We start from the raw sequence: 21,125 nt of genomic DNA, 5'->3' as shown, positions 1-21,125 counted from the left end.
GCAGAGGCATGTGCTCTACAAACTGTTCAGACTGGCGGAGGCATGTGCTCTACAAACTGTTCAGACTGGCGGAGGTATGTGCTCTACAAACTGTTCAGACTGGTGGAGGCAAGTACTCCATCGAGTGCCATTGTAGGTTTTTTATGAGAAGGGGATATTCAAGTTTTTGTAGATATTTCAGCGCATGCATTGTTGTGTCTTAATGTGTACAGGTGTTCTGAGAGGAGTGTTTTACATACCGATAGAAGGTGGCTCATACTTTCTGTTTCTTCCTGGCAGAATCTCCATCTGTCCAATTGACTCAGTCCCACCATCTTCTTAAAACCATCAGTATCGTGCTCATGGTAATGGAGGTTTATTTTAACTCATTCTCCATCATGGTTAAGTTGACCTCTTAGCCAATCCAATGAGCCTCCTTTGTGGATATAGAATCTGTCCATGTCTTTTCCATTCTCCTGTTATTTTGTCGTTCTCCCATTTGCCTGTGTGAATTTGTTCATTTATTTTGTTTGTTTGTTTGGAATCATGAGTGCTGTATTCGCTGGTGTTTCCATTTCATGTGGATTACCTTCTATTCGCACATGTTCTTGGATTTTTTTTTACAAGTTCAGTTGTGTATTCTTTGATGTTGAGATAAATTTGATGAACAACTAAATGCCTTGTTGCACACAGAACACTTGAAGGGCTTCTCTCCCGTGTGCATTCTTTGACGTTGAGACAAATTTGATGGATGTTGAGACACATTTGATGAATGTCGAAACACTGTTACACACCAAGCACTTGTCGAGCTTCTCTCCCATGTGCATTCTTTGATGTTGATGTAAATGTGCTGACTGCTTGAACATCCTTGGGCACACAGAACACTTGTAGGGTTTTTTCCCCCATGTGCAAGCTTTGATGTCGAGACAAATGTGATGGTTGTCTAAACGCTTTGTTACACACCAAACAATTGTAGGGCTTCTCTCCTGTATGCAATCTTTGATGTTCATGTAAATGTGATGAACGTTTGAACATCTGGGAGCACACAGAACACTTGTAGGGCTTCTCGCCCGTGTGAATTCTTTGATGTTGAGACAAATTTGATGTACGATTAAACACCTTGCCGCACACAGAACACATGAAGGGTTTTTCACTGGTGTGTATTCTTTTATGTCGAAGTAAACTTGTTGAATGAGAAAAAGCCTTGGTGCATTGAGAACACTTGTAGGCCTTCTCTCTCGTGTGTATACTTTGATGTTGAGATAAATATGAAGAGCAAGTAAATCCCTTATGACACACAGTGCCCCTGTGTGGCTTCTCACCTGTGTGTATTTGTACACATTCTTTCAAACATGATGAAGAGGTGAAGTCTTTGTTGGAAAGAGAAAACTTGTGTGGCTTCTCACTTCTTTGACTCTGATGTTGCAGGATCGTTTTTCAGCTGTCACCATTGTTGTTGTTGCTGCTGCTTTTAGACTTGCTGTTAAATTTATCAACATCCTGCCAAAAAGTCCATGTCATGTGATGACTGAGAGAAACTTCTGTGTCGACCAACGGGGGAAACTTTCCCAAATGTTTATCTGGAAAAACAATTTACCAACATTGTCAATAATTTACTTTTGCAATGAAACAGAAACATAAAAAACGAGTTCATAGAATATGTGTATGTATGTATGTATGTATGTATGTATGTATGTGTATGTGTGTGTGTGTGTGTGTGTGTGTGTGTGTGTGTGCGTGTGTGTGTGTGTGTGTGTGTGTGTGTGTGTGTGTGTGTGTGTGTAATATGTTTCGCATGTGTCACGTGTAATATGTGTGGTAATAACAAACAGTACAAGTAGAGCTATATTCAAAGTACATCACTCCCATGCAAAATAAATAACATATCCTGCAGTGTGCGACATTGTGGGGTGCCTTTGGCACCCTGCGATGCCACTGTGCAGCACGTGGAGGGAGCAGTGTGCAGTAATTGATTAATTGCATCATTAAAATAAATAACTAATAATCGTATAATAATTAATTCCTTAATCAACTAGCTAATGGCATCCCTAAACCACCACCGTTTCATCCGAATCTGTAAATATTTTGAAAAGTAGTAAATTTAAAAGTTAAATAATTAATCAATCGATTGATTAATCAAGAAATCAAAAATAGCCTTTACAGCCAAATTACTTATTCACTGTCGTGTCCAAATATCAGCTTCCTCGTTCAAAATGTACCTGAGATATCGCCCAGATGAGAAAGAAAAAAAAAGTATCTCTGATGATCTGATCATCAATTTGGTTTCAGACCAGGTCACTCTACTCTGGACATGCTGCTTCTGCTGTCTCAACAATGGATGGAGGTCCTCAATGCCAAACAGGAAATCAGAGCTGTCTCCCTTGACATATCACGTGCCTTCGATACGGTCTGGCACCCAGCTTTGCTCACCAAACTCTCCTCCTATGGTATCCATGGAAATGTCCATGCATGGCTTGCGGACTTCCTCTCTGGTCGTAGTCAACGTGTGGCCCTGAATGGATTTCTCTCATCTCCCCTTCCTGTTCAGGCTGGAGTTCCCCAAGGCAGTGTGCTGGGCCCTGTGCTTTTTCTGGTCTTTATCAATGATCTCTCCGACTCTCTGGAAAATCCTCTCTATCTCTTTTCTGATGACTCCACTCTCTGCTGCTCCATTCCTCTTCCCTCAGATCGGCAGTCTGCAGCCTCCTCACTCTCTGAAGACCTGGACAAAATCACAGACTGGTCAAACAAGTGGAACATGTCTTTCAATCCTGACAAATCTCACACTCTTACTATGTCTCTCCGAAAAGATCGACTGGACAACCCTCCCATCTACTTTCTCAACAATCCTCTCCAAGAAGTTCTGTCGCTCAAGCTTTTGGGTCTCACTATCTGCCATGATATTTCTTGGGAAAACCACATTTCCAAGCTGGCCTCCAAAGCCAGTCGCCGACTGGGCATCCTCCGTCGTGCGAAGTCCTTCGTAGGCACACCTGAGCTCCTCACCACATACAAGGCTTTCATCCGCAGCTCAATGGAATACTGTTCTCCCCTATGGGCTGGTGCTCCTGCCTCACACCTAGCCCGGCTTCACGCTGTTGAAACCAAAGCTTTCAGAATCATTGGAATCTCCCGCGATGAAGCTATCTCTGAGGGCCTTTCACTCTCACCGCAGGCAGGTAGGTGGTCTTTCTGTCTTCTACCGACTCCTCTCCGGCCTTGCTCCCCCAGCTCTCTCTGTGCTCTGTCCCGCAAATATTCCTACAGGTCACACAAGATCTGCCAGCAACCCTCTGATGGTTAAACTGCCGAAATCTCGGCTCTCTGCTCACCTTCACTCTTTCATTCCTCTTTTCTCCCGCCTCTGGAACAAACTCCCACACTCCCTTCAATCCCACTCCTCCCTCCAGGTCTTTAAAACAGCTGTTCACCACCATCTCTTATCTTCCCCCATCCAAAACCTTGACCTTTTCTACCCCCACTAATTCACCCCAGATCCACCTTGTTTGAAATTTCCAACTTCTTTCCTGGAAGTCCTGGCAGTGTCCATATGTTTTATACCTCTCCCACCCCCCCCTTCCCATGCCTCCCCCCCCAAAGCCCTCTCCCCCCCCCACAGATCTCTCGATGTCTCCATGTCTCTCGGTCCCTGTTCTCTACTGTTGTTGTGTTTGTGTCCTTCCCCCTCTCTCCCCATCTTGTCTACCGCTCCCGATGTTATTTGTTTTATGTGTCGGTGTGTCTTTCTGTGTGATTAATGTTCGCTCTTTCACGAGCCTCGATCTTGTATACAAAAAAAAAGAAGAAAAAAAAGAAAAAGAAAAGAAAAAAGTACTTAATACATTATCACCATCATCATCACCATCACCATCACCATCACCATCATCATCATCATCATCATCATCTTACGGCCATTTCCATGCTTTCATGTGTAAGCCGAGATTCACCGAATGGCTGCTTTCCAGGCAGCACACTCTGTTTCTAAATCATACATAAATTAATACATCGATAACCATTAAGTAATCAATCAATTTATTGACATATATATATATATTGTTGTGGTTTTTAGAACCCTCCACTTGGTAAATTTTTGTTAATGTTCCCTTATAAATAATCCCCTGTAAATACTCCCATTTTTGGTGTAAAGTTCAAAGGTCACACCCAAGTTAGGTCATATTGCAACACGTAGCACACCATAGATTCTTCATTAGTTATTTCATGAGTATGTGTTTCAGGTAAGGATCTGTTTCCAATAGTTTGACTCCGCGTTGTATTAATCACATAAGATAGGCCCCTTCAATTATCCCCAATCATCTCTCTCTCTCCAAAGTGCCAGTAGCCGTATTGCAGCGTTCGCTGCCTTTTTGGTTTGTTTGCTGGCCCCAAGCCGCCATTACGCATGCGGTCAAGTGGGATAGGAAGGGAGGAGCGGCCCGGGACATAGGCGTGGCCCCTTCGACGCGTCACGAGGGGAGGTACGAATGAACCCTTGTGACCAATCCGGACCGAAGCGTGTTCACGGGTAGGCGGAGCAAAGCGGACGCGGCTTGATACTCGAGGCTTCCAATAAAAGCGGGAGCACAAAGCCTATTCACCCAGAGAGACCGAGGGAGATGAACGAGATCGGCAGAGGCGAGAGAACAGCGCAGAGGCGGCGAACTTAAGAACATTGCGCAGAGGATCGATTGGGACGATCGTTGTCAATACGAACTGCCATGGTTTTGAGAGCGTTCGGTACGCTATACGTGCATTCATCCCAGCCCCTCGCGTTTGTAAGGTCCGGTTGCGCACCAACGACGTCAAGCTGCCAGCTGCCCTTCACCCACGGACACGGAGCCTCGACCATTACCTCGCCTGGAACCATCCGCCTGGACCTTCCTCCCCTACGAGCTACCATTCCGTGTGAGTCTGTTTGTATCGTCATGGGCGTGATATACAGACTTGGCATTTAATATGGAATATTTTTTTTGTTGGGGTGAACTTACTTTTCAAGATGTCTTAGAACCAAAAGTTCATTGGAATTATGTTGAAATTATTCTAGATTTTGTTAATGTGACCTTTAAAAGAAAAAAAAACCACATTTGACATTTCGAAACAAATAAATTGATCCTTGAAAGTGATGTAAACTGATATCGAACTCAATTCATGGACAGTACTGTGTTAAACTTCTGTACGTTTTCCAGAAGTATCTCTTTATTTTGCACATTAGCCAAATTTTTTGTAAACAAGAACAAAAGTTAAATTATGACTGGGATTACGGACAGTAAAATTACAGTTCAGTACTTCGTGTAACCCCCACGAGCATTCAGGAGAGTACATACACGTTAAGGCATGCTGTTCACGATATTTGCCAAGGTTTGGACAGGAATCACTTGCCATGCAGTGACAATAGCCTGCTGCAATTCACGCACAGAGGTCGGCTGCTGGTCCAAGTTGTCTATTTGATGCGTTAATTCTGCCCACAAGTTCTCTATCGGATTCATATCCGGGGACATGGCAGGCCACTCCACATGCTCTCCACCACGGTCAGCAAGAAAGTGTTGGATCATGCAAGCACAATGAGGCCATGCATTGTCATCTTGGAAGACAAAGTTTCCTCGAAAGGCTACACGAGCAAATGGAAGCAATGTTTCTTCCAGAATGGCCCTGTACTTGAACTGGTTCAGGTTTCCATTCAGAACAACTTTGCCCCCTGCATGAAAAGCAGCCAAAACGGTCACCCCACCACCTCCAGCTTGGACCCTTGGCACTATACAATCTTCGTTGGAGGCTTCATGCACTTGTCTGCGCACTCGGACGCGGCCATCTTGATGATAGACCAGAAATCTAGACTCGTCACTGAAGATCACGTGATTCCAGTGTCCTGGCTGCCATTGACGGTGCTCTCTGGCCCACTGCAATCGGCGCTGGCGGTGTTGTCTTGTCAGGCGTGGCTTTCTCAGGGGACGCCTGGCACGATAGCCTGCTTGAACCAGTCATTGGTTGACTAGCCTTCTGGATACAGGCACATTTGTCAGCTGCTGCCACTCAGCCCGAAGCCGATCAGCTGACTTGGTACGGCCATTGCGGACTAACCGGTCCAGCTGGCGATCATCCCTCCTTGTGGTTCTGCGTGGACATCCTGGCTTCGGTATTTGAGTAGGGACACCCCTCTGAGCATTTCGTTTCAGGATCTGTGACACCTGACCTTGAGTGATGCCATACTGCCGAGCAATAGCACGCTCTTTCATGCCGTAATTTCGTAAAGCCACCACTCCATGACAAACAGCATTGTCGAGTTGACGGACCATCTCCAGAGGAAGCGGCAATAACTTTTGGAGACGTGCAGCAGTTGTTTTCCACTAATACAGAACGCAACAACCCTTGTATACCCGACTGTGAAGCCAATCGTCAAATGTACCTGTCCGTACATTTTGCCACGCCACCTGTGATGTAATCCTGTTGTTGACTTCTTGCTGCGACAGACAATCAGTGACATGGTTCTTTTAACAAATAAATCACCAAATTGTAAAAGAAACTCACCAGATTGATATACTGAGTTAAGAAAGTAAACCCGTCAAGAAAAAAAAAAAATTCCATATTAAATGCCAAGTCTGTATAAGAGTGTATAAGGTTGCCCTATGTCATTTTGTTTCCTCTTCCTGTGTATTCCCATCTTTCGTTTCCTCTTTTAGATAGTAATAAATCATATTTGTTCTTCCTATACCCTTCTTATTCTTTGCTTCCTCCTGTCCGATCGTCTTAGTCTTTTCCCCATTGAGTACCTGTGGCACGATTTGGCCAACCGCTATAATCGGGTTTAGTCCTTTTGTTAACGGCCTGAGTCGTGGCTCGCTTCGCTGGGCGTGTCCATTACAGCCGCAGCTCATTTCCTCGCTTACCGGAAGGCGCTGGTAATTAGGTAATAGGAACAATTGGCCTACCACCCTATTCAGCGCTGACCGGAAGTGGCGTCATAGCTCCATCCAGGACCGGAGACAGCCAGCTTAATAGACAAGGGGATTAAACCCCCCCTCGGTAAGGGGAGTGCCATACTCCGAGATCTGTAACAATATATATATATACACTTATATATATATATACTTATATATATATATACTTATATATATATATATACATATATATATATATATATATATATATATATATATACTTAGATATATATATATATATATATATATATATATATATATATATATATATATATATATATATATATATACTTATATATATATATATATATACATATATATACTTATATATATATATATTATACTTATATACTTATATATATATAATATATATATATACTTGTATATATATAATATATATATATACTTGTATATATATATATATATATATATATATATATATATATATATATATATATATACTTATATATATATATATATATATATATATATATATATATATATATATATATATACTTATATACTTATATATACATATACTTATATATATATATATATATACTATATATATATATATATATATATATATATATATATATATATATATATATATATATATATATATATATATATATATATATATATATATATATATTGTTACGGATCTCAGAGATGGCACTCCCAGCAAGGGGGGGGTTAATCCTCTTGGCCTGTTAAGCTGGCCGTCTCTGGTCCTGGTACTTATAACGCTCTTTTGCGGGGTGAAATTGGTCAGGGTTATTGGTCAAGGTGTTCTCCCGAATACCTTTACCAATCCCTCCGCAAAACAGGGAGACAAGTACCGCTCGAACCACGGACAAGATGGTATTTGCCGAGCGGTTTAGCAATTCGCGGCTGGAGCCGTTAGCAATTGACTAACCCGATTCAGAGCGTTGGCCAAATCGTGCCACAGGTACTCAATTGGAGACAGGACGAAAGTGATCGGGGGAAAGAAGAAACCAAAGGTAAGAAATAACAGGCATTTATTAATTATTTACAAAACCAAAGAAGAAGAGGAAACGCAAGTAATATACAGAAGAAGAAGAAGAAGAATATACACAGGGCAGCCTTAAGCAGTCTTATATTATCAAAGCCCCAGACAGACAAACAGACTTGCATGAAAGGGGAATAGCAGGCAGGAATGACTGGACGAAGCAGAAGGGTCCAAGTGGGACAGCAGGGCTGGAAGGTTCGAGTAGAGGCACAGCAAGGAGGTCCGCTCCAGGTCCACGCTCCGGGCTGGAAGCGAACAGCCAGCGGCAGCTTCACGTATTCGGTTTCACACACAGTCGGACAATGTCAATTGACTACTGTATTGTTGTCGCCGTCACGGACCCACTCTTCTGCCTCACGATCCAGCAGTATGCTCGCCTGGTACCTCCCTCATCTGCCGGATCACGTCTCTCTCTCCTGAAGCAGTCCCTCCCAGCTGCTTTTATTGGCCGCTCCTGTATCCAGCCGCCGGCTCCTATGACACACCTACCAGTCGGCTCACCTCGGCCCTGGTTGGCCGGTAAGGGCTTGCTGACTCCACCTCCGATGACGAGTCGACGTGCCACACCTTGTTCTGGCGGCTCCGCCCCCTCCTTCCTCGGCTTGACCGCATGGCTAATGGCGGTTTGGGGCCAACAACCGCATCAAGGCAAGGAGCAGCGAACGCTGCTCGACTGTTACTTTGCGGAGACGCGGGTGAGGCGATTGGGGAAATTGAAAGGGGCCTATCTTATTTGATTAATGCAACGCAGATTCAACTATTGGGAACAGATCCTTAACTGAAACACATAATAATGAAATAACTACGGAGAGGTCCTATGGTTCACTACGTGTTGTACATGGACTAACTAGGGTGCGATCTTTAACAAGCCAATTGATGGGGATATTTACAGGGGAACATTTACTAAAATTTAATAGTGAAGGTTCTAAAAACTGTAACAATATATATATATATATATATATATATATATATATATATATATTGTTACAGACACGGTTTTAGATGTTATATTGACCTAGCGGTGGTGTATTACCGCGTCCGAACAACTACTCCCCGATTAGAACCCGATTCCACCCGACGTTGACCAGATCGCCCCACAGATATTCAATCGGGAAACCTCTAAAGTGACCGAAAGAGAAGGAAAAGAGAAAAAGACAGAGTACGGAGGAAGAACAGATTTATTATACACACACAAGCAAAAAGGAAGAGCGACCAAATTATTTACAAGCAATGGATGGAAAAAGCAGTCACACAGTGCATCGTAGCTTATTCTACTCAATTTACTTAATCCCAAGACAACGAGTAGGACAGGACGTTCACACTTACACAGGGGATATTGCAGGCAGGTAGGGCTTGAGGTGGATTGCTTGAGAGGGAGGCAAGGTCGGAGGCAGCAGCTCTCAATTCCTCGCGGTTTTTGGCGGGAAAACCCTTCGTCGCGTATCCGCTGCTGTAGACGTCACGCGCTGGTTCGGCACACCTGCTCCTCTTCTTGTGGTGGAGCCGTCTCCCTCCTTTCAGCGCGTCTCTCCAAAGCTGGTTTCCTTGCCGAGTACCTCTCCTCTTTGGCTTGGAGCGTTTCGCATCTCACTGCTCTTCTTGGTGCCGCCTCTTCGCTCCTCTCCCAGGTCATCTCCCAAGTCATCTGGTAAAGCAGTCCCTTACAGTCGCTTTTATAACTCGCGGCGGAATCAAGCCGCCGGCTGCGAGGGCACGCCTACCGGTTCGCTCACCGCGGTGCTGATTGGCCATGCGACCCTCTGGCTCACTCCTCCCCTCGATGACGAGGTGGAGACACGCCTTTCTTCTCCGAGATTAGCACATGGGCAATGGCGGCTTGCGGGATTGAACACAACTCCCACCCTTTTGAAAGGAACTTTGGAGAGCGGAGATGTTTGGGGAAATTGCAAGGGCCTACTCTTATTTTGTTTGATACAATGCAAAGTCAATCTAGTGGGAAACACAGATTTAGCCTACATGGAATAAGGAAATACACTATTTAAAAAGATATATCGTGACCTGCGTGTAAGTTTCATGGAATTAACGAGGAGGACGGCTGCGACCATTATTTACATTACCAGGGTGTTACCATACTTTTGTAACGTTCACATTGTAACGTTTTCACATTCGTTACACTTCCTCCAAAATTGTTACACTTCTCAAAAACCGTTACACTTCTCAAATTCGTTACACACTTCTCAAAACCGTTACAATATATATATATATATATATATATATTGTTACAGACGCGGCTTTAGATGTTATATTGACCGAGCGGTGGTGTATTTAACCGCGTCCGAACAGTTACTCCCCGATTAGAACCCGATTCCACCCGACGTTGACCAGATCGCCCCACAGATATTCAATCGGGAAACCTCTAAAGCGACCGAAAGAGAATGAAAAAGAAGAAGAAGAATACGGAGGAAGAACAGATTTATTATACACACACAAGCAATGGATGGAAGAAGCAGTAACACAGCGAATCGTTAACTTACACTATTCATTTTTACTTAGCCCCAAGACAACGAGCAGGACAGGACGTTCACACTTACACAGGGGATAATGCAGGCAGGTAGGGCTTGAGGTGGATTGCTTGAGAGGGATGCAAAGTCGGGAGGCAGCAGCTCGCAATTCCTCGCGGTTTTGGCGGGAAACCCTCCGTCGTGTATCCGCTGCGGTAGACGTCACGCGCTGGTTCGGCACACCTGCTCCTCTTTTTGTGGTGGAGCCGTCTCCCTCCTTTCAGCGCGTCTCTCCAAAGCTGGTTTCCTTGCCGAGTACCTCTCCTCTTTGGCTTGGAGCGTTTCGCATCTCACCGCTCCTCTTGGTGCAGCCTCTTTGCTCATCTCCCAGGGTCATCTCCCAAGTCATCTCATAAAGCAGTCCCTTACAGTCGCTTTTATCACCTCCGGCGGAATTAAGCCGCCGGCTCCGAGGGCACGCCTACCGGGTCGCTCACCGCGGTGCTGATTGGCTGTTAGGGCCGGTTCACTCCTTCCCTCTTATGACGAGGTGGAGACACGCCTTTCTTCTCCGACTCAAAGCACATGGGCAATGGCGGTTGAAGAAAACCGCCCAAAATGCGGAAGGCAATTGGAAGGGAGGTTTTGGGGAAATTGGAAGGGCCTACGCTTATTTTGTTTGATACAATGCAAAGTCAATCTAGTGGGAAACACATATTTAGCCTACATGGAATAAGGAAATACACTATTTAAAAGATATATCATGACCTGCGTGTAAGTTTCATGGAATTAACTAGGAGGCCGACTGCGACCATTATTTACATTAACAGGGTGTTACCGTACTTTTGTAACGTTCACATTGTAACGTTTTCACATTCGTTACACTTCCTCCAAAATTGTTACACTTCTCAAAAACCGTTACCCTTCTCAAATTCGTTACACACTTCTCAAAATCGTTACAATATATATATATATATATATATATATATATATATATATATATATATATATATATATATATATATATATATATATTGTTACGGACACGGCTTAAGATGTTGCTTGACCGAGCGGAATGGCCGCCGTGTTCGCACAGTTTACCCGATTACCCCCAACTCACCCGATTCCACTCGAACGTTGGCCGGATCGCGCTACGCTAAATCAATGATGGAAAGGACACAACGGCTGGGATAAATGAAACGACGCAAGGGGTACCTTTCTCAAGACCTCCGGAGGAGGATATAATTAGTGGTGGAGAAATGGGGTAGATTACAAGGTAATGAGGTAAAGAAACAGAAGAGATAGGCACTTAGATACACTCTTATTTTATCCCAGACAGACCACAGACAAACGGAACAAGACTGACTTACACAGGGATTGATGGCAGGGAAGGACAGGTCGGTTGATAGCACAAGGTGCACCTTGGCTCAGGGACAGGATAAAGCACGGTTCAGAAGATGCAGGGAGGTGTCACAGCGCTCGGAGGTGGCGTCCTTCTTGCTTCAAGCTCAGCGCGCATCTGACGTCACCTCCCTCTTCCTGCGCATGCTCAGCGGGGAGTCACACGCCCTCGGCTCGTTGGCTCTGCCCCAGATGGGATCGGTCCGCCGCTTCTATTGGGTGCGGGGGTTACCGGGCTCCGCCCTTGACGAGGAGCTGACAGCGAGCCCCTACTTGGTAACCCCGTCGAGCACATGTTCAATGGCGGCTCGTTGGAAAGGCCTGGTGTTGCTCCCAACACCCCCTACCAACCAAGCCGGAGTGAGGACGCACACTCCCCGCGCCGCCGCCGCTGTTGTTGTTGTTGTTGTTGAACCGTGAGGAAGAGCTACGGGGAGGTATTGGGAGATCCTAAACTTCCTAACGGTGCCATACAATCACATTCTGGTGCAACGAAGAGTCAGAATTAATGGAAACGAGTCCTTAACTGACATAGACTAAGAATAACTAGCAAGATGTCCTATAGTTGTCTACGTGAGATGCGGTAGACCTGGATGCGACATTTAATGGGGGAAATAGGGGAAGGTCGGGTCTACAGAGTGTTGTTTACAGAAAATGGGACTAGTGAATGGGGGATTGGGGATAGTTGGGAAGTATTGAGGAAATAGGGGAATATTTACAAGCGGATATGGATGGATGTAAATCCCATATCCGCAACATTGCACCCTTCTCTACCTCGGGGCGACCCGACCCGATAAATTTTTACCTACTTTAGTGTGGCACTCAGATGTAGTTCCCTCTACTATTAACTCAACCCTGAGTGCGACAGTTTTACAGATGTTCACAAATGAGTAAATATGTCCCCCTGCGACGTTGCACCCTTCTCCTCACAGAAACACACCCACAGGATAACCGAATCGCGGAAAGGTCTTCAAACTAAACATACAGCCGATAGGGAGCATTATTTACACAAGACTGATATTTACACTACGATCCAGGACCTGTTCTTTGAGGAACACATGCAGATGTTATGCATAGAGAGAGAGCACGCATGCCAGCATCGATACACCAACCCACGAGTGCCCTGTGGCCCTACGGCCTTTAATAATGTGCAGAGCACCCCGTCCAAGCACCAAAAGCACCACCCCATACACACAGTCAGCACCATCCGGTGCACCAATAAAGTGTTCATAAGAATGCACAATCAAGTGTCCATGGTCACCGGTGGTGTCGCAGCCGGCCGATGTTCTGCTGCTGGTCTTGCCTTCATGTAGTGCACTTGGCCTTCTGGCTTCTTTAGAAATAAAGAAAGGCGCCAACCGCATCCATTTCTAAATTGTGGCCGTCAGGGGGGCCAACTAAAAGTGGTTCACCTGTATGGCATAGGTGCCACGTCGACCCAGAGGTCCATCAACGGGTGGTGCTTGCCCGCAAAAGAACTGCGGTCCATGGTGGGCGGCCACAAAAATTGCGGTCCATATGGTGTATCGATCCAGGCAGCAAGCAGCGAAAGTACAGGCCCACAACTGCGGAGCCAGCACCTCTCTCTCCTCTCTCTCTGCCCCAAAGCCAGATCCTCAGAGGGGGGAGACAAAATAAAACAAGTGAGTAAGGTGGTAAGGGCGCAAAAGTGCACGCAATATTAGGTAATGCACACTAGGGGCACATGGGAACCAGGTGAGACAGGTACGTTCCTACCGTACGCCCCCCCCCCCCACCAGGTAACCTACATTGCCCCTCCCTTACCCCTTACTGTATCCACAAAACACAACACTACCCATAAACATATACGTTACACATCATCAAACGTCCCTACTGTCTTCCCCGTTCCTCCCATAAACTAAATTCGTCTTCTCTCCCTCCTAACCAATCAAATTTGCCATTTCCAACTCAACATCAAAATTTGCCATCACCAATTCATCATCAGTCCCTCCTAATGAGGGAGAGATGGAATCACCCCAAAGTCTCATCCATGTCGTGATGCGTCTCACAAATCCACACAGCAATTCTCCCTTCCTGCAACACAGAACAAAGGAACACAGGTGTGGAGTCATCATCACCACCTCAGGTAAGTGGCTGCGTATGGTGCGACAGGTTTATCAATCCTAACTATTTCCTACATGACTTTAACAACTTTACATTACCCGGGGTCTTTCCCTGCCAATCCATTGGCCAACTTACACTATGGGTTCTAAAAACCAATTCCCATTGACCAAACTGTGGTGCTTCTCAAGTTGGGGTCTCACTCCCCCGATTCATCACTCGGTGCCCCCGCACAATTTCGGTGGCTGGGTCATGTGACGCTCCTAGCTGGTCTGCCCACCTGCACACCTCCACCACTGTTGTTGCCTACCAAGCTCACCTGCTCCTCACCCTAACCTAACTAACTGGGGAAGGCCCTCTCGCCCTCTCACCCCCTCAGTGCCCTCTCTGGCACGGGCTGCCCGATCCACACCCGGGATCCTCAGGCACCCACTGACACTAACGGCTGCCAGAGCCCACCTGCGGCCTCACCTGGCCGACATCTAACAGTGGCGGAGTGCCCAACCATTCACACTCATACTAACAGGCCACACGACCAGCCAATTTCACCACACCAATGCACCCATCCACAATACCATTCTGCATCCGCACCACAAATGCCAATATCCAACCACAATTTACCTATACCTTCTAACTATTCTTTAAACTACCCTCCCCGGGTACTCGTGAAAAGGGGTCCACTCTTCCCCCATCCACACCTTCGCACCATGCACACCACTCCGTACCACTTACTCAAACTCTCTCCACACCGCTCATTCTCTGCTCCATATATTCCACACACCTGTACTTGCACACCTGTGTTCTCATACTTGGTGCCGCCTGCACCCTTCTCTCCCCCAAGCGCATTCGCGCTGATCCACAACACTCACTACTCATACACTGCTCCACACACCTGTCCAGTTCTCACACAGCATCATCTCATCTAACTACTCCCCTCTGAAACTTGCGCTTCCCAGTCGTCCCTTTAAACTATTGCGCTCCCTCGTCATTATCATCCCCTCTAATCTACCTGCGTCCCCTCTACAGGTATCCTTGTCACTAACTAACCTTAACGTTACCTAATGTCATCTTCGCTAGATCCCTACACACAATATCCTAACCCACCCGGGCTAGTTTTCACTGCCATACACCCCATAAACCTAGTGCTCCTTCGCCCCCATCATGGGAAGGGTGGCAGGGATGCCACCCTTACCCACCGGGCCCATCGCTCATCAATCCCCCAGTCCTCTGGCACTAATAAGCCCCCCTTCTTCAGAGGTACTGGGTCCCGCCTCGGCATCTAAAGCCGAGGCAATCCACGGGGGCGCCTGCTCGCCGGTGTAAGGCCTTATCCGGTCGGCGTGGACGATCCGAGGGAGGGCTCGTGGCCCCATTTTGATTTTTACTACCACGTCACAGACTTGCGACAGGACGACCCCCGGGCCTTGCCAGGGAGAGGTGAGTTTCGGGCACCTACCCTTCCTCCTCCGGGGATTGAAGAACCAAATCTTCATCCCCGGAGTGTACTGACTCCCCTGGCTCCGGTGGTCGTACCTGCGCTTCATCTTTTCCCCCGCCAGATGGAGTTGGCGGCGGGCGAAGGCATGGACTAGCTCCATGCCTTCCTCTAGGTGACGTGCGTACCCCTCCCTCGGCGGGTTAACCACTGTGTCTGGCACGGGACCGCATAGCAAGTCGGCGGGAGCCCGTAACTCCCGCCCATACATAAGCAACGCTGGACTGCATGCGGTGGCCCCGTGCTGGCTGGTTCAGTAGGCCATGAGCAAATAAGGGAGATGTTCGTCCCAGTCATCCTGATGGGTGGCGGTGAACAGTGCCAGTTGTTGGATTAAAGTTCGGTTGAATCTTTCCACCATCCCGTCAGATTGAGGTCTTAAAGGCGTTGTTCTTGTTTTCCGAATTGACAGGAGACTGCACACATCTTTTAGCAATTTGCTCTCAAAATTTCATCCCTGGTCGGTGTGCAACTCCTGTGGAATCCCACTCCTGACACCAATTGTTACGGACACGGCTTAAGATGTTGCTTGACCGAGCGGAATGGCCGCCGTGTTCGCACAGTTTACCCGATTACCCCCAACTCACCCGATTCCACTCGAACGTTGGCCGGATCGCGCTACGCTAAACCACGGATTCCACGGATAGTCAAATAATATTGGCGCGCAACCGCCAAAATTTATATCAGGCGATCACGGATGCCGATCACGAAGGCATTTGTACTTATTCACACATACATACGCATGCATATACGTACGCTCACATTTGGGGTCTGCCCAGCAGGCACGTAAGACATCGGCCATGATAAAGCTCGCAGTGTTAAGGGTGGAAAAGTTCTGAGGAGATTGCGGGTGGCTCAATAGCGCAGTGGGCTGTTGACGCGTTATCAACGGAGGTCCGTGGTTCGAGCCCCGCATTGAGTCAGAATTTTTTCACACTTAGCTCCTCGCAGGAAATCGATTCCTGTTTATAAAATTGTATTTGAATTAATCTTCAATGCATTTCTACTTATTCACACATACATACGCATGCATATACTTACGCTCACATTCGGGGTCTATCCAGCAGGCACGTAAGACATCGGCCATGATAAAGCTCGCAGTATTAAGTGTGGAAAAGTTCTGAGGAGATTGCGGCTGGCTCAATAGCGCAGTGGGCTGTTGACGCGTTATCAATGGAGGTCCGTGGTTCGAGCCCCGCATTGAGTCAGAATTTTTTCACACTTAGCCCCTCGCAGGAAGTTGATTCCTGTTTATAAAATTATATATATATATATATATATATATATATATATATATATATATATATATATATATATATATATATATATATATATATATTGTAACGGTTTTGAGAAGTGTGTAACGAATTTGAGAAGTGTAACAGTTTTTGAGAAGTGTAACAATTTTGGAGGAAGTGTAACGAATGTAAAAAGTATGGTTTTGTAATGTGTAACACCCTGTTAATGTAAATAATGGTCGCAGCCGTCCTCCTAGTTAATTCCATGAAACTTACACGCAGGTCACGATATATCTTTTTAAATAGTGTATTTCCTTATTCTATGTAGGTTAAATATGTGTTTCCCACTAGATTGACTTCGCATTGTATCAAACAAAATAAGCGTAGGCCCTTCCAATTTCCCCAAATCATCTCCGCTCTCCAAAGTTCCTTTCAAAAGGGTGCGAGTTGTGTTCAATCCCGCAAGCCGCCATTGCCCATGTGCTAACCTCGGAGAAGAAAGGCGTGTCTCCACCTCGTCATAGAGGGGAGGAGTGAGCCAGCCCTAACAGCCAATCAGCACCGCGGTGAGCGACCCGGTAGGCGTGCCCTCGGAGCCGGCGGCTTGATTCCGCCCCGAGTGATAAAAGCGACTGTAAGGGACTGCTTCACCAGATGACCTGGGAGATGAGCGAAGAGGCGACACCAAGAGGAGCAGTGGGATGCGAAACGCTCCAAGCCAAAGAGGAGAGGTACTCGCAAAGGAAACCAGCTTGGGAGAGACGCGCTGAAAGGAGGGAGACGGCTCCACCAGAAGGAGAGGAGCAGGTATGCCGAGCCAGCGCGTGACGTCTACAGCAGCGGATACGCGACGGAGGGTTTTCCCGCCAAAACCGCGAGGAATTGAGAGCTGCTGCCTCCGACCCTCCTCCCTCTCCAGCAATCCACCTCAAGCCCTACCTGCCTGCAATATCCCCCGTGTAAGTGTGAACGTCGTCTGTCCTACTCGTTGTCTTGGGGTTAAGTAAAATGAATAGTGTAAGTTAACGATTCGCTGTGTGACTGCTTCTTCCATCCATTGCTTGTGTGTGTATAATAAATCTGTTCTTCCTCCATACTCTGTCTTCTTCTCTTTTCATTCTCTTTCGGTCGCTTTAGAGGTTTCCCGATTGAATATCTGTGGTGCGATCTGGTCAACGTCGGGTGGAATCGGGTTCTAATCGGGGAGTAACTGTTCGGACGCGGTAATACCAACCGCTCGGTAAAATAACATCTTTAACCGTGTCCGCAACAATATATATATATATATATATATATATATATATATATATATATATATATATATATATATATATATATATATATTGTTATGGATTTGAGAATTGCTGTGTTTTTTTTTAATTGTAGTGTCATGAATTGTAAAATATCACCCTCCTTCCTCCATTTGTTGTGTATAAAGCTCAAAGATCGTGCCCGTAGTTATTCCAAATACCACACGTAGCCAATCATAGATTTCCTCCTTGTTCAGTAGTTATCTCCTTATTATGTGTATTAGATTAAGGCTGTGTCTTCCATTAATTGACACTCCATTGCACCGAATTCAAATAAGGTAGATTCCCTTCCAATTCCCCTTTTGTCATCAATGGCCAACTGCATTGGGTGGTTTTCCACGTGCCGTTTTCTGCATTCGCCGCTGCTGCTTTATGGTTTTCGCCGCAAAACCTCCATTACGCACGCGGTCAAGTTGGGAAAGAAAGGCATGTCTCCACCTCGTCATCGGAGGGTGGGGCCAGGAGAGCCCCTACAACCAACCAAGCATGAGGGGTTTGGCTTGAGAGGGCGGAGGAAGAGCGATCGGGGAGGTTCAAAAAGGTTAGAAGGTGTGGCCGATATAACCCGCAGCGGGACGCCCCCCACCTCAGATGAGTCCTGGGAAAGCATGCGACATCCCCACGGCGGCACGAAGAGATGATTGAGGCCAGTGGTAGAGAGACGTGAGGGGGTGCCTGTATTGCGGCAATAGGCCGAGACCCTCTAGGCCCTATTGCCGGTCGGTGAGACGTGAAGCAGAGCTGTGTTTGCCGGGTTTTCGCCTCGACCCCAAAGCGTGGATCGGAGCGCGCGCTTGGAACCGGACCTCGACGCCACCATCTACCTGGACCCTCCTCTCCCGTCCCAAACGATTCCTGTCCTTCCATCCTTTTGTGTACGTGAGTTTGTTTTGTGTGTTCTGTCCTGGGTTATAAGTAAGTCTGTTTCAGCTAGAAATTGCACTGTGTCCTTCTGGTCCGTCCCTCTTTCTGTCTTTATTTTAATATCCTTCCTTCTCCTTGGTTACTTTTGACTTGTACAAAATTAGTTAGTAATAAATTGTATTTGTTCCTCCTTACTCTGCCTTCTTTCCTTTACATCCGTGTCATCCTTGTCTTTTCCCAATTGAATACCTGTGGCACGATTTGGCCAACGTTTCGGAATCGGGTTAGTGAATGCTAATGACTCGAACTTCGGGTTGCTAAAAACCGCCCGGCAACTAGACCATCTAAAACCGGGGTTCGAGCGTGAGTCCCTCCCTTGCTTCACGGTCAGGAGTGGCACTCAGGTCCTTGGGACTTTTTGTAGACCAAATATCCTGGCTGCTCCCGACCGGAAGGAGCATTGGGACCCCCAGGACTCACGTCGGTCAGTCGCGGACAAGGGGATTAATCCCCCCTTCTTAAGGGGGAAAGACCGACGTAGAGATCCATAACAATATATATATATAGTTGCGAATCTCGGACGTCGGCTCTCCACTTATCAAGGGGGGGGGGGGGTTAATCCCCTTGTCCTTTTATCTGGCCGACCCGAGTCCTGGAGGTTATACGCTCCTTCCAGTTGGTATTAGGTAGGGTTATCGGTTGACTTAGTCCGAATACCTAATTACTAACACCGACCGTGAAGCAGGGAAATAACTCCCGCCCGAACCACGGCATTAATGGACACACTGAGCGAAGCGAGCCGTGATTCGGGCCGTTAACACTGACTAAACCCGATTATAGCGGGCGCAATCGTGCCACGTTTACCCAATGAGAGAAAGGACGGATGCGATCGAATGGAGAGGAAACCCAGAAAATAGGAAGAACAAAGATGGGTTTATTAACAATTTACCAGAAGGAGAAGTGGAAGCGAAAGAATGTACAGGATAGGAAGAGGAAGAAGCAGCACACAGGGCAGTCTTCGACAGTCTTACTCTTAATACCCAGGACAAACGGGCCCGTCTCCGACACTCACACGGGGATTGTAGATGATATGGCGGAAGGTCCGGCGATGGGGTCCAGGCTCCGGTCCAGCGGGCGAAACCGGCAGGCAGCTCCACGTGTAATGGAACGTGACCAGACAGTTTATATAACGGGGAGAAGCTGGTATCCTGCGTACATAATATGTGCACCCTCGTGCCAAACGTCCCCTCTCCAAAGTCCTCCTTTGACAAAGGTGCACTCTCCCGATCAGTAAGTGAAGGCGAGCTCTCACACGCAATCACCACAGTCCTACGCGCAACCCTCTGTAATGTGCACCAATCCTTCTCCGCGCAAGTCCTGTTTAACAATGCACGTTTCCCAGCAAGTCCCTTCGCAAAGCAATCAAGCGCATTCATCCAGAAAGTCCTGTGAAAGGGCTTTGCGTTCGCGCTTATATAACTCGACCAGCAATCACTCCGCGAGCCCAAAAGCCACGCCTGCCAGTGATGTCCCTTCAGCCCTGGTTGGCTGGTGAGGGCTTACCGGCCACGCCCTGATGGTGAGTTGAAGTGGGCACACCTTCTTGTTGGCGTTCCACCCCCTTTTTCGGGCCTCACTGCATGGCTTATGGCGACGTTGAGTGAGCGCTAAGGCAGCTGCTGCTGGCAGAGGCGCGTATCAATTTGGGAGAGCCATAGGGCAGACTGGAGCGCGCATAATGGCGTCGCTTGGAGAGGGAGGTTGCAACATGAATGGAATGGGGCCTACTTCTTATTTGATTGACACAACGCAGATTCAACTATTGGAAACACGGCCTTATCTAAACACATATGAATGAAATAACTGAAGTCCTATGGTGGCCTACATGTTGCTTGTGGCCTAACTAGGGGTGCAACCTTTAACCTTTTAATGATGGGATATTTACAAGAAAGTGTGGGTTCTAAAATCCGCAACACTGCACCCCCCCCCCCTTTTCCAGGCTCAGCCCGAGCCGAAACAAAAGGACTATCTTTTAAATTAATGTGACACTTAGGTGTGGTTACCCTCTACTTTTGACCTCACCCTGAGTGCGACAGTTTTAACACTAGATATGTCTCCCCTGCTGCGTTGCGTCCTATCTAACTGACTCATGCCCACAATTAACAGAATTACGGAATTATTCTCAAACTACACATAGAGCCGGTGGGGAGCATTATTTACAAGACACTAATAATTTGATTATTTACAAAACTAGCACCCAGGACCTGTCTTTTGTGGGGAAAAGAGAAGAAGTTTTGATAAGAGGAAATGCCATTGGCATGCACTGCAC

General features: G+C 46.7%; 1 protein-coding gene across 1 annotated transcript in view; it reads right to left on the bottom strand.

The window, feature by feature from the left end:
- Positions 1 to 765: 765 nt before the first annotated feature.
- Positions 766 to 21,125, bottom strand: part of LOC137419668 (uncharacterized) — a 160,789-nt gene continuing 140,429 nt past the window's right edge. The window contains 1 exon segment of the mRNA XM_078785316.1: positions 766 to 1,322. Within this exon segment, the coding sequence (XP_078641442.1) occupies positions 766 to 1,322 (557 nt within the window).

Source organism: Myxine glutinosa, chromosome 1, assembly GCF_964187855.1.
Source record: "Myxine glutinosa chromosome 1, kmMyxGlut1.1, whole genome shotgun sequence".
Taxonomy (NCBI): domain Eukaryota; kingdom Metazoa; phylum Chordata; class Myxini; order Myxiniformes; family Myxinidae; genus Myxine; species Myxine glutinosa.
This window is presented reverse-complemented; position numbering and strand designations above follow the sequence as displayed.